The sequence below is a fragment of the Dreissena polymorpha genome, chromosome 6 (assembly GCF_020536995.1).
Source record: "Dreissena polymorpha isolate Duluth1 chromosome 6, UMN_Dpol_1.0, whole genome shotgun sequence".
Taxonomy (NCBI): Eukaryota; Metazoa; Mollusca; class Bivalvia; order Myida; family Dreissenidae; genus Dreissena; species Dreissena polymorpha.
In genome coordinates, this window is record NC_068360.1 from 3,347,949 (window position 1) to 3,361,066 (window position 13,118).

The 13,118-nt window shown below is 36.0% G+C and overlaps 2 protein-coding genes across 2 annotated transcripts in view; one reads left to right on the top strand and one right to left on the bottom strand.

The window, feature by feature from the left end:
• LOC127833219 (uncharacterized) overlaps nucleotides 1-13,118 on the bottom strand; it is a 1,273,891-nt gene that overhangs the window by 681,169 nt on the left and 579,604 nt on the right. The gene's annotated exons all lie outside the window — the stretch shown is intronic.
• LOC127833218 (unconventional myosin-XVI-like) overlaps nucleotides 1-13,118 on the top strand; it is a 179,130-nt gene that overhangs the window by 143,286 nt on the left and 22,726 nt on the right. Inside the window, exons 39-42 of the mRNA XM_052358375.1 lie at nucleotides 6,758-6,805; nucleotides 8,141-8,244; nucleotides 10,968-11,090; nucleotides 12,119-12,130. Coding sequence (XP_052214335.1) covers nucleotides 6,758-6,805; nucleotides 8,141-8,244; nucleotides 10,968-11,090; nucleotides 12,119-12,130 — 287 coding nt within the window. The remainder of the gene's footprint in view (nucleotides 1-6,757; nucleotides 6,806-8,140; nucleotides 8,245-10,967; nucleotides 11,091-12,118; nucleotides 12,131-13,118) is intronic.

Below are 13,118 nucleotides of genomic sequence, written 5' to 3' on the forward strand. Positions count from 1 at the left end.
TCTGACGAGTATGAAGCCACCATTCGAAGTGGTCGAATCTTGTTAACCATGTTTTTCAACCAAGTTGAAAATGGTTATAAGATTGGTATATGGCTGGGGTGGAGCAGTTGGTTTCCGGTCATTAATGTATGTTGTTCATGCCTTTAGTTTGCATGTCCATATCTTGATAAATTTTTACATTGGATGTAGCAAGCTTGAATGAAGACTTAGCGTAATATTGTATTCGGGGCTAGCTGTGTCAAGGTCAAGATCACTGTTACTATAAATAAAGATTCGCTCAATAACCTGAGTTATGATGGAAGCATTGTGTTTTAATTAATCTTATGTTTATATTTGTAGCTTATAATTGAAGAGCTAGCATGGGATTTAATTTGGGTCAGTTGGGTCAAGTTCATGGCCACTGTATCTATAATTAGAAAGTCTCTACTTAATTACTTCACAGAGTTGATGCATGCATTTTCTGCAATTTTGTGATCATAGTTAACATCGAGTGCTGAGATTAAGATATCATTTTCTAAAGAAAAACTGTTTCTGCTAAAAAACTTGAGTACATTTAGTTTGAGTGGAGGAATTGTTGTAAGATATTGTCATTATGTAGCTATATACATACTGACAGAGCTTAGAATTGCGCAATTATTTACATATGGGTTTACAAAAAAGCTAAATATATAAACCATATTTCTTGGCATTTCCAGGTTTCTTTTTTAATCCCTCAAATCCCCCACAAGACCATTTCACTAAATCAATTAATGCATGATAAATAATATTTATAACTATGTAAGTACAGTGGCTTTCCCTCATTTAAAGTAAAGTATTTCTGCTAAATACCAGTTGTGATAAATAAACACACTAATACATGAAGTCATGAGATCCTGGATGCAATTAACATAGCAAAGCCTATCTTTGCCCATCAGCAGATGTCATTCTGGCTCTAATCTCATAACCACACACCACTCCTTTGGTAAGCACACTAATGAAGTGCCAGGTATATGTAGGTCAAGCAGTACTGGTCTTGTAAATGACAGCACCATAGCATCCCAAAAATCTGTGAATCACCCACTATAGTAGTGGGGGACATATTGTTTTTGCCCTGTCTGTTGGTTGGTCTGTTGGTTGGTTTGCGCCAACTTTAACATTTGCAATAACTTTTGCAATATTGAAGATAGCAACTTGATATTTGGCATGCATATGTATCTCATGGAGCTGCACATTTTGAGTGGTGAAAGGTCAAGGTCATCCTTCAAGGTCAAAGGTCAAATATATGGGTCAAAATCGCTCATTTGATGTACACTTTTGCAGTATTTCAATATTCAAGATAGCAACTTGATATTTGGCATGCATGTGTATCTCATGGAGCTGCACATTTTGAGTGGTGAAAGGTCAAGGTCAAGGTCATCCTTGAAGGTAAAATATATGGGTAAAAATTGCTCATGTAATGTCACTTCTGCAATATTGAAGCTAGCAATTTTATATTTGAAATGCATGTGTATCTCATGGAGCTGCACATTTTGAGTGGTGAAGGGTCAAGGTCAAGGTCATCCTTCAAGGTCAAACGTCATATAGGGGGACATTGTGTTTCACAAACACATCTTGTTCTTAATGGATCATAGGTTTGAGATTTAGAAAAAAAAGAATGTTGACACAAGAATCGTATATGCATGCTTTAAAAACTTCAATAGTCTAATGAGAAAATTCACACCAGCTTTTGATCACTTATGTTCGTCAGCTTCCTGGGTTGTTTACATGCTGTTGCATTACTGTTAATGCCCTTAGCATAGGTAGCAGAGAATTTCTTATGCCCCCCTTCGAAGAAGAGGGGGTATATTGCTTTGCTCATGTCCGTCGGTCGGTCGGTCTGTCGGTCCGTCCACCAAGTGGTTGTCAGACGATAACTCAAGAAAGCTTGGGCCTAGGATCATGAAACTTCATAGGTACATTGATCATGACTCGCAGATGACCTCTATAGATTTTGAGGTCACTAGGTCAAAGGTCAAGGTCACGGTGACCAGAAATAATAAAATGGTTTTTGAATGATAACTCAAGAACGCATACGCCTAGGATCATGAAAATTCATGGGTAGATTGATCATGACTCGAAGATGACCCCTATTGATTTTGAGGTCACTAGGTCAAAGGTCAAGGTCACGTAGACCCGAAATAGTAAAATGGTTTCCAGATGATAACTCAAGAATGCATATGCCTAGGATCATGAAACTTCATGGGTAGAAGGATCATGACTCGCAGATGACCCCTATTGATTTTCAGGTCACTAGGTCAAGGTCATGGTGACCCGAAATAGTAAAATGGTTTTCGGATGATAACTCAAGAACTCATATGCCTAGGATCATGAAACTTCACAGGTAGATTGATCATGACTTGCAGATGACCCCTATTGATTTTGAGGTCACAAGGTCAAAGGTCAATGTCACGGTGACCCGAAATATTAAAATGATTTTCGGATGATAACTCAAGAAAGCTTTTGCCTAGGATCATGACACTTCATAGGTACATTGATTGTGACTCGCAGATGACCCCTATTGATTTTCAGGTCACTAGGTCAAAGGTCAAGGTCACAGTGACAAAAAACGTATTCACACAATGGCTGCCACTACAATAGACAGCCCATATGGGGGGCATGCATGTTTTACAAACAGCCCTTGTTTACATTTTGTAACTTTGCTTATGGCCATTGGTAAAAGATATTTCTTTAAAATGTGTTACTTTGTTTATTCTCATAGAGACATGTAGCAGACAATATGTCTTTACATTGTGTTACTGTGTTTATGCCCATAGGTGACAGACAATGTGTCCTTACATGTGTTTCATTGTTTATGCCCATAGATAGCAGCCATTTAGAACTTCATGTTTTGTTATCTGTTTATGACCATAAGTAATACACAATGTGTCTTTACATTTTGGTATTTTGTTTATGCCATTAGATAACAGGCATGTCTTAACATTTTTAGCTCACATGTAATGAAGTCCGTTGTGCGTGCGTACGTGTGTGATTGTGTCCTTCAACAATTTGTTTGTGTAGACAGTAGAGGTCACAGTTTTTTATCCAATCTTTATGAAATTTGGTCAGAATGTTTATCTTGATGAAATCTGGGTTGGGATTGTAATTGGGTCATCTGGGGTCAAACACTAGGTCACTAGGTCAAATAATAGAAAAACCTTGTGTAGACTACAGAGGTCACAGTTTTTATCCAATCTCTATGAAATTTGGTCAGAATGTTAATCTTGATGAAATCTGGGTTGGGATTGTATTTGGGTCATCTAGGGTCACAAACTAGGTAACTAGGTCAAATCATAAAAATACCTTGTCTAGACAATAGATGTCATAGTTTTCATCTGATCTTAATGAAATATGGTCAGAATGTTCATCCTGATAATAACTGATTTTGAATCGTTACAGGGCTCCCTCTGCTGTTTGCCAGATTCGCCAATGGTGCAAATTTAGCAAATTCAGCGAATAAAATAATCGTTTGAAGAAAACTTTCGGCGAACGATTTTTTTCCTGACAAATGCCGTCCCAGATAATAAACTCTTTCAGCTGTAGACTGTGCTTCAATACATCGCCGTGTTATTGACCCAGAAAATTGATACGCAGTCGGCATTAACACCGGTCAGAATCGGTCATCGAGACAAAGGAAAATGGCTGAAAACAAAACAATGGTGTAATCGTACATCTTATCAGCTTTTATAAACAATTACATCTGATTAAAGATTAAAGATTGCTGCCTATTTCACTCAATTTGAGTAAAAGCTATTAGCGAGTTATCAACTTAGTCACACAATGAACGTAAGTAAAGAAGTTGATAATTGATTTTAATTTCGAGAAATTCATAATGTTTGTAATGATTAAAGGCTAAATGTGTTACAATTGTGAATGACGATAGATGAACGGGTATAAAACCCTTGACAATTTCGGCGAAAGTGTCGGAAATTGCGACTGCTATTATGGCGACCGTAGGCAATAAGCATCCTTTGGACTCTGACAAATCTAATGACACGGTCTAAAAAAAAATCAAATCTGATAATAGATCATTCAAAGATGTTTGGCGTTCGGAATTCAAGTGGTTAGCCTATAATGCAAAATCAAAAACGATGTATTGCAAAATATGCATACAACTTTCAAAAATCAAATTCATTCACTTTGGGTGTAGTATGTTGAAAAAAGACAACATTTCAAAACACGAAAAATCAAAAGGTAATAAAAAAGAATGACAATCAATATTAAAATGAATATTCATGAACAATTTTTATATTATTAATAATATATTCTAAATAACAATAATATTTTGTTATGTTCATAATAAATATATATTGACACTTTTCAAAAAGAACTTTTTGTTTTGAAATTTAGCATATTTAATTTTGTTTATTTCAGATCACAAAGAGGCCTCACAATCTTGAAGTCTGAAAACATCAATGACAAATGCGCAGGCTGCAGCAATATCAAAAAGTAAAGCGGCTGTAGTGTCGGCTATGACTAATGTGTAATTTGCTGCACAACATACTCTCGCATCATCACTGGTTCCAGACCTGAACAGATTGTGTGTCTTGCAGGTAAAAATATAAATAAAACATCTTTAAAACAAATTTGATTTGTTTTAAATTGAGTGATAAAATTTGATTTTGTTTATGTTTGCTACAAATATTGAGCAAAATATACTTGAAATCATAAATTATATTTTCAGGATGCAAATTTGTTTAAATATTTTTATGGCCCCCACTATAGTAGTGGGGGACATATTGTTTTTGCCCTGTCTGTTGGTCTGTTGGTCTGTCTGTTTGCGCCAACTTTAACATTTTGCAATAACTTTTGCTATATTGAAGATAGCAACTTCATATTTGGCATGCATGTGTATCACATGAAGCTGCACATTTGGAGTGGTGAAAGGTCAAGGTCATCCTTCAAGGTCAGAGGTCAAATATATGTGGCCAAAATCGCTCATTTTATAAATACTTTTGCAATATTCAAGATAGCAACTTGATATTTGGCATGCATGTGTATCTCATGGAGCTGCACATTTTGAGTGGTGAAAGGTCAAGGTCAAAGTCATCCTTCAAGGTCAGAGGTCAAATATATGTGGCCCAAATCGCTTGTTTTATAAATACTTTTGCAATATTGAAGATAGCAACTTGATATTTGGCATGCATGTGCATCTCATGGAGCTGCACATTTTGAGTGGTGAAAGGTCAAGGTCAAGGTCATCCTTCAAGGTCAGAGGTCAAATATATGTGGCCCAAATCGCTTATTTTATGAATACTTTTGCAATATTGAAGATAGCAACTTGATATTTGGCATGCATGTGTATCTCATGGAGCTGCACATTTTGAGTGGTGAAAGGTCAAGGTCATCCTTCACAAGGTCAAGGTCATCCTACAAGGTCAAACATCATATAGGGGGACATTGTGTTTCACAAACAGATCTTGTTTCAGGGTGCAACCCAGCTCAATGACCTTCGTGTTGACAGCCATATGTCATATGAACACAGCTCCAGTGTGTCGGAATTTCAAAAAATATGGCAGATGTTCTAAGGAGTGATCTTCTCCAGAAGATACTGACATCATGCAAGTACAGTATCATGATGATGAGAGTACAGACACTTCAGTAAAGCAAAATTAATTGACCTATGTTAGACTTTTGGAAACTGATGAGTTTGGAATGGCTTTGCCACATACTTACTTTTTAGGTGTGGCTGAACTTCAAAGAGCAAATGCAGAGAGCATATATGAGAATGTAGTTAATTTGCTTGGTAGAAAAGGAATTGACATTCAACATCTCTCAGAAATTCTATTAAAATTGAAAACTTGGAGAACTTGTTGATTTTGTCCATAGACAGCCCACCAATGGACAAGTTTGATTTCAAACGTGCTTTCAAGATTTGGGCTGGATTGAAGTTGAGGCAGATTATGTATGTTCAGGATATCATGTGCTCATGTTATGTGAATTTATCATGTGCTTATTTTATGAACATGTGCTTGAGTTATGATGTGTGTATATTTATAAATGTTTTGTTGTACTGTTGTTTTTTTGTTATGCACACATGATGTGGATCATGGCCTTCTGCTAAAATGTATGTGTAGAATATCATGTGCTCATGTTATGTAAATTTATCATATGCTTATTTTATGAACATGTGCTTGAGTTATGATGTATGTTCTTCTATAAATGGTTTGTTGTAAACTGTTTATTTTTGTTATGCACACATGCTGATTATAGTAATAAACATATTAAAGCTTTGTTTTGTAGTTTCTTCTTTTACACCCCTTAGCCTAGACTTACAACAGGTGGTTCCTAATGCTTTGCTAAAACTTTGGCTACAGTGTCTAAAATTTGGCTACAAAAAATTACATTTGACTCAAATGTTGGTTACAGAAATTTTTGGGCCAGGGGGAGCCCTGATCGTATATGGGTCATCTGGGGTCAAAAATTAGGTCACCGGGCCAATTCTAGTAAAACCTTGTGTAGATGAAAGAGGTCAAAGTTTTCATCACGTCTAAATGAAATTTTGTCAGAATGTATTAATTAATGAAATCTGGCTTGTGATTGTATATGGGCTGATAGAATTTAAGTTGATGCAGCAAGGTTAGTCAGGTGAGCGATTCAGGGCCATCATGGCCCTCTTGTTTATTTAAATGTTTCATGCCCTTGGATGGTAAAAATTTGTTTTTTAGTGAGTTTTAAAATCTGTCTTTGATGTTTGTTGCTGTTTTTCTGTTCTCATCATGTTTTCTGTTGTTGTTTTCAGGTAAAGGTTCCAAAGACTCAGCTATGGAGATTTCATTAGATGATATAGGTAAGCAACATTTCTTGTCATGGTTAATAACGCCAATGTTGTTCAGTGGATTTTTCAGTGTTACATGGAAAGGCATACATGTGTAACATATATTTGGAAATATGGGGCTAGGAAGAATATGATTTCTGTACTACTTTAGAGCACAATTCCATAGATCACACGAGTCAGGGTCACACTTATAATTATAATGATTTTTAAAAAGGAAACCTGTGACTATTTGTTGGGAAAAAGTAGGAGTCCCTAAGGAATAAGTTGGACCAAAAGGAAAAACTAGGTGTCCAAAAGGAATAAGTAGGAGTCCGAAAAGAAAAAGTAGGAGTCCCAAAGGGAAAAGGAGGAGTCCAAAAAAAAAAATGAAATCCATAAGGAAAAAGTAGGAGTCCCAAAGGAAAAAGGAGGAATCCCAAAGGAAAAAGTGGGACTCCGCACAGGCTAATCAGGGAAGACTTTTTCTGCTTTTATGAAATTTTCTGTTTTAAAAAAGTATCTTCTTAGCAAATATCCAGTTTAGGTGGAAAGTGTAGTCCCTGATTAGCCAATAGCACAGGCTAATCTGGGACGACACTTTACATACATGCATTAAACCCCCTTTTCTCGGAGCACGTGGATGTCTGGCTATGTTCACCCAAAACTTCAGTTCCATGAGTCACTAAGTGACTGATGTAGGTTAGACAGGTAATTAACTTCATTTATTTTAAGAAGGCATTTCCCCTGAAATATGTCAGATCCAATTAATGTATCTTTCATGAACTTTGCAGGTCCCTGCAGCAGCTAACTATGATAATTTATATATAAAATACCGGGCTTTGATGCAGTTTTCCACTGCATATAATTCTCATCTTTCATTCATGGAATCAAGGTATCCTGTATCAGTTCAGAACAGCAACAGTAGTTGTCAGCCAGAGATGATTGTATACATACATCAATAAATTTAGGAGAGATTTAGTGGCATGTATTGTTTTTGATAATTAGTGTCAGTCTCTGGTATCCGACATTAATTGGAATCAAGCTAGGTGTCCTGTATCATTTCAGAACAGCCTTTAAAGTATATAGTGCATATATTTTAATTGCTGCAATATTTTTAATTCAGGTAAACATATAATGGCTCTTGACATGGAGAATACTATGCTAGTGTCATGGCGTACTTGAATTTATCATATAAGTTGAAAAAAGGTGTAAGCTTTTGGAGAGGAGTTGAATTATTTTGAGCACATGATAATTGAAATGAACACTGCAGATGTATCATTTCCAGAATGACAATTGGAATGATATATCAATCTTGTTTGGAAACAATCTTGATTGTAAATCTTGTGCTTTTGAATTTAATTGTTTCAGATGTGAGTGAGATTCCAGGCTACATTCCAGTAACAAAATCAACGCCAATATGGAAGAGGGACATGATAGAAAAGAAGAACCAGGAAAAGCTAGAAGAATATATTGTAAGATGATTGTCTCTGTATAGGGAATATCTTGTCAGATGTTTATGCCCCCGGATTGAAAGATATGGGGTATATTGTTTTGGCCTGTCTGTCTGTCTGTCATTGTGTCAGTCTTTGTGTGTGTCCCAAAACTTTAACCTTGGTTTAAGTTTGATAACTTTTGCAATATTAAAGATAGCAACTTCATAATTATGTGGCATGCATGTGTATCTAACAGAGCTGCACATTTTGAGTGGTGAAAAGTCAAGGTCAAGGTCATCCTTCAAGGTCAAAGGTCAAATATAATTGTATTTTTCTTTCCTATAACTTTAACCTTTGTTAAAGTTTAGTCATAACTTTTTGAATATTGAAGAAAGCAACTTGATATTTGGCATGCATGTGTATCTCACGGAGCTGCACATTTTGAGTGGTGAAAGGTCAAGGTCATCCTTCAAGGTCAACTGTCAAATTTATGGCTTCAAAGCGGCCCAATAGGGGCCATTGTATTTCTGACAAACACATCTCTTGTTGTCTTGGTAAGAGTAATATCTTGTATGATGAATATCTAGTTACTTGTTTGTGTCTTCGTTTAATGAATACTTGGTTACATTAATCAATTGGCATGGTTTAAGGAATATCTTGTTTGTGAGTTTGATGTGGCTTAATGGATATGGTGTCTGCCTAGCGATCGGGAGGTCATGAGTTTGATCCCCACAAGGAGAGGTTCTCTTGATCTTAACCAAAGACACCAAGTACTGGTTATAGGTTCAGGAAACGGACTCGAGAGGGTTTCTATAAGCCTGAGGCTTTCGATGCAATCGAGCTAAAATAGATAGGATTAATCTAAACTAGATGTTTGTGATCATTTTAGGCATACACTTCTACACCGTTATTTCCAACACCAATAATCCGAAGTCACCGTTATTTTGAAGTATTTGTCGGGTCCCAATTTTGGTTCTTCTTTGTTTAATGTAAAATTTCATTGTTAATTCGAACTTCGTTAAACCGAAGAAATCGTTAATTCAAAGTGATTCTGTCGGTCCCAACACTTTAATTGGCACCTAATTATCAATCTTTAATCCAAAGTCAAAACTGCAAAACACTGAGTGTAATTTATCACCTTTGTCGTCCGAGCGTGGCTCGTCAAAAGTTGATAATTACACTTGTCATATGCGCGTAGCGTGTTCATTTGATAATTTGTGCTATTCATTATATTGTATATCTTCCGTAATAAGATAAAAATAAAAAGCAGAAAAAGAATCGTTTTATTCCTCGGTTTGTTACAAGTAGAAATCTATTGCTATATGACTAGTTTACGTTTTTAAGTACAACAATTATTAATAGTATCGTGTAACTGAACCATACGAATTCCACAACGTTTTATTTTTACAGAATCAATCAAAGAAGTGTGTGGTTTTAACTAATTTTATGGGAAACAGCACGTGCAGACATAAACATTGTGACGTCACATTTTTAACCAAAGATTCATAAACTCACAAATATAAAATTCCAATTTTAAGTAAAGCAATTATATTATGTATCATGTAGTATTTGAGTTGCATATGTATTATTAATCTTATTTGACAAGAACGAGCTTTTAGTCTTATCTGTCAGCTGTCAAAAAGTTCGGGAAAATAAACCGGAAATGGTACACTGATTACATCCCTTGAACCTGGAATAATCTCGCGATATGTTTCTGAAAATAACCAGTCAAATTTTTGACCGGTAAAATTAGCCTGTATGGATCCCTATATAAAATATGCGATAGATAAGGGGAGGTAACCAATCTGTCAAAGAAGTCTAAGTCTGTCAAATGTTTATTTCGAATTATTGTTAATCCGAAGTTTTTTTAACGGTCCCGACGACTTCGAAATAACGGTGTTGAATTGTTTATTGTTAGATGTTTGTCATTGTGTGAGAGATATCTTGTCTAATGTTTGTCATTGTGTGAGAGATATCTTGTTTAATGTTTGTCATTGTTTGAGGAATATCTTGTAAGATGATTGCCTTGGTTAGAGGGATATCTTGTAAGATGATTGCCTTGGTTAGAGGGATATCTTGTAAGATGATTGCCTTGGTTAGAGGAATATCTTGTAAGATGATTGCCTTGGTTAGAGGGATATCTTGTAAGATGATTGCCTTGGTTAGAGGAATATCTTGTAAGATGATTGCCTTGGTTAGAGGGATATCTTGTAAGATGATTGCCTTGGTTAGAGGAATATCTTGTAAGATGATTGCCTTGGTTAGAGGAATATCTTGTAAGATGATTGCCTTAGTTAGAGGGATATCTTGTAAGATGATTGCCTTGGTTAGAGGAATATCTTGTAAGATGATTGCCTTGGTAAGAGGAATATCTTGTAAGATGATTGCCTTGGTTAGAGGAATATCTTGGTAGATGATTGCCTTGGTTAGAGGGATATCTTGTAAGATGATTGCCTTGGTAAGAGGAATATCTTGTAAGATGATTGAGTTGGTTAAAGGGATATCTTGTAAGATGATTGCCTTGGTTAGAGGAATATCTTGTAAGATGATTGCCTTGGTTAGAGGAATATCTTGTAAGATGATTGCCTTGGTTAGAGGGATATCTTGTAAGATGATTGCCTTGGTTAGAGGGATATCTTATAAGTTGATTGAGTTGGTTTTAGGAATCTCTTGTGAGATGATTCTATAAATAAGGTAAAGCACCAGTAATAGTCCATGTTTCTGGTGATAATATTACATGTCCTCATACTGATTTATTGAAGGCAAAGAAGAAGAGGGAGAAAGAAGAGGCAGAGAAATGGAAGAATGTGCCGGCCTGGAAACGCAAGCTTCTGGTGGAGAAAGCAAAGGAGAGCGATCAGAAGTCAGAGGAGGAAATGAAAAAGGTGAGCGCACTCATGGGGCCAGTGAGTGGTAGATATTTTTGAATGTGGGTGATCTGGGGGGGGGGGGGTGTGAGAAAGTGCAGAAGATGATTAAATGAACATTAAATGGTGAGAGGACTTATGAATGAATGAGTGTGTGTAAGAAAAGACAAAAAGGATAAAATGAAGTTTACAAGGTGGGTGGACTAATGGAGTAAGATATTGTTGAAATTATAGGTTCCATTATTGATTTTACTAACAGTTTTGCAGCAATCCCTGGTATTGTTCTCTAGATCTTCTTCATAGACACCAAGTACTTGTTCTGCCGGGGAATCAGACTAATTGTAAATGTCTCAATAAGCCAATATGTAATGTACCAAAAATGAATGGGTTTAAACAGATATGTGGTTTGCAAGTTGGAATCCCAGCCTGGCCATATATATTTGATGGGATTAGTTTTGCAATTTTCTTTGGTCATTCACCCGCTGCCCCAGATTCAAGAAGGGGACTTTATTGGTATTAAGTATGTTGCCAATTGATGCTTTTGCTTGTCCATGAAAAACGTAAGTTGAGTAATGGGGCACAATCAAAATAGACCAAGCTAAAGCAGTGCCACTAATTATATTTCCTTAATTGAATGGATAACTAAAATTTCAGGATGCACCCATGATTGGGCAAATATAGCCAGTTGTAGGATATTTCTTGAATTTGAGAGCTTTCATGTCATTTATTATGTTTCAAATGTACAACTTTGTTAGGAAATAGTGATTCCAATCGCTGGACAGGCCAATAATTTGTGTGGGTATTGGTTTCTTTGGCCTTTGCCCCATATCTCTGATCTCAGTAGGGAATAATCAGTTACTGGCATAAGTATTTGAATTAAGTAGACCTAACCTAGGAAAAGAGGGCCATGAAATGAGGGAAATATTGTTGAACACTGCAAACAAACTTAACAAACAAACATACAAAACATTCCCAAACAGTGGTAATTCCTATGCAATCACATATTGGAACTATTAACATAACCTCTGTTTATTTATGCTGTTTAGATGATACCCACTGTAAGTGAACAAAATTAAAGCGAGCATGTATGGTTATTTTTCCCTTTCATCGTATTCTCACTTTCTTCTTTATCGACCATTTTCTCTAGAAAAAGGAAAAAGAGATGCTAGCAAAGGGAGACTATCTCATGAAGTATAGAGGACAGGTATAGCCTGAATAATATTGAGAAGACCCCTGTATAACTTGTGCAGTTATCTCCCATTTTTTTCCCAGTGAAAAGCCCATTTATTACTGGTACTTGTACTGTGATCTCCTATCTTTCCTGGTGGCTTATTATTTTCAACAGTGACTACACATTGTGTGAGTACAGCCCCCTTATTAACTCTTATGGTTATCGCCCATTTTTCTGGTAACATGCAACAAATTGTGTGAGTTTAGCCCCTTTGTCACTTTTTTTTCTAGTTACTTCCCATTTAATTTGGCCAGTAATTGTTTTAACACTTGACAACAAACTGTGGAAAAGTGGATTGTTTCTTTTTTGCCCATTTCTGACATCAGTGAATGTTCAAGCAATCCTTCTTCTTTAATATATATGGTTTATGTTGTATATATCTTGATTAAAAAAAACACCAAGCTAAAGATTTTGTTCATTTGACGGCCATGTTTTGTTTTTGAAAGCAAATATTGAGCCTTTTAGTGTGGTAACCCTATACATTTAATAATACATAATAACAATAAGCCTGATTTTAACCCATTGGGTATGAGTGTGCATGGTTAATTTTAAATTGAAAATGAAAAGAAAAAGGTAGTTATGAGAACTTTGATACATCTGACCTGAGCACAAGGTACTCATAGTGAGCTTTTGTGATCGCCTTTTGTCTATCTTGGGCCATGCTTTATCAACATTTGCCATGTCAACACTCCTGAGGCCACATTTATTGTCTGATCTTCATGAAACCTGGTCAGAAGATTTGTCATAATGATGTCTTGGACAAGTTTGAAAATGGTTCCGGTTGGTTGAAAAACATGGCCACCAGGGGGCGGAAC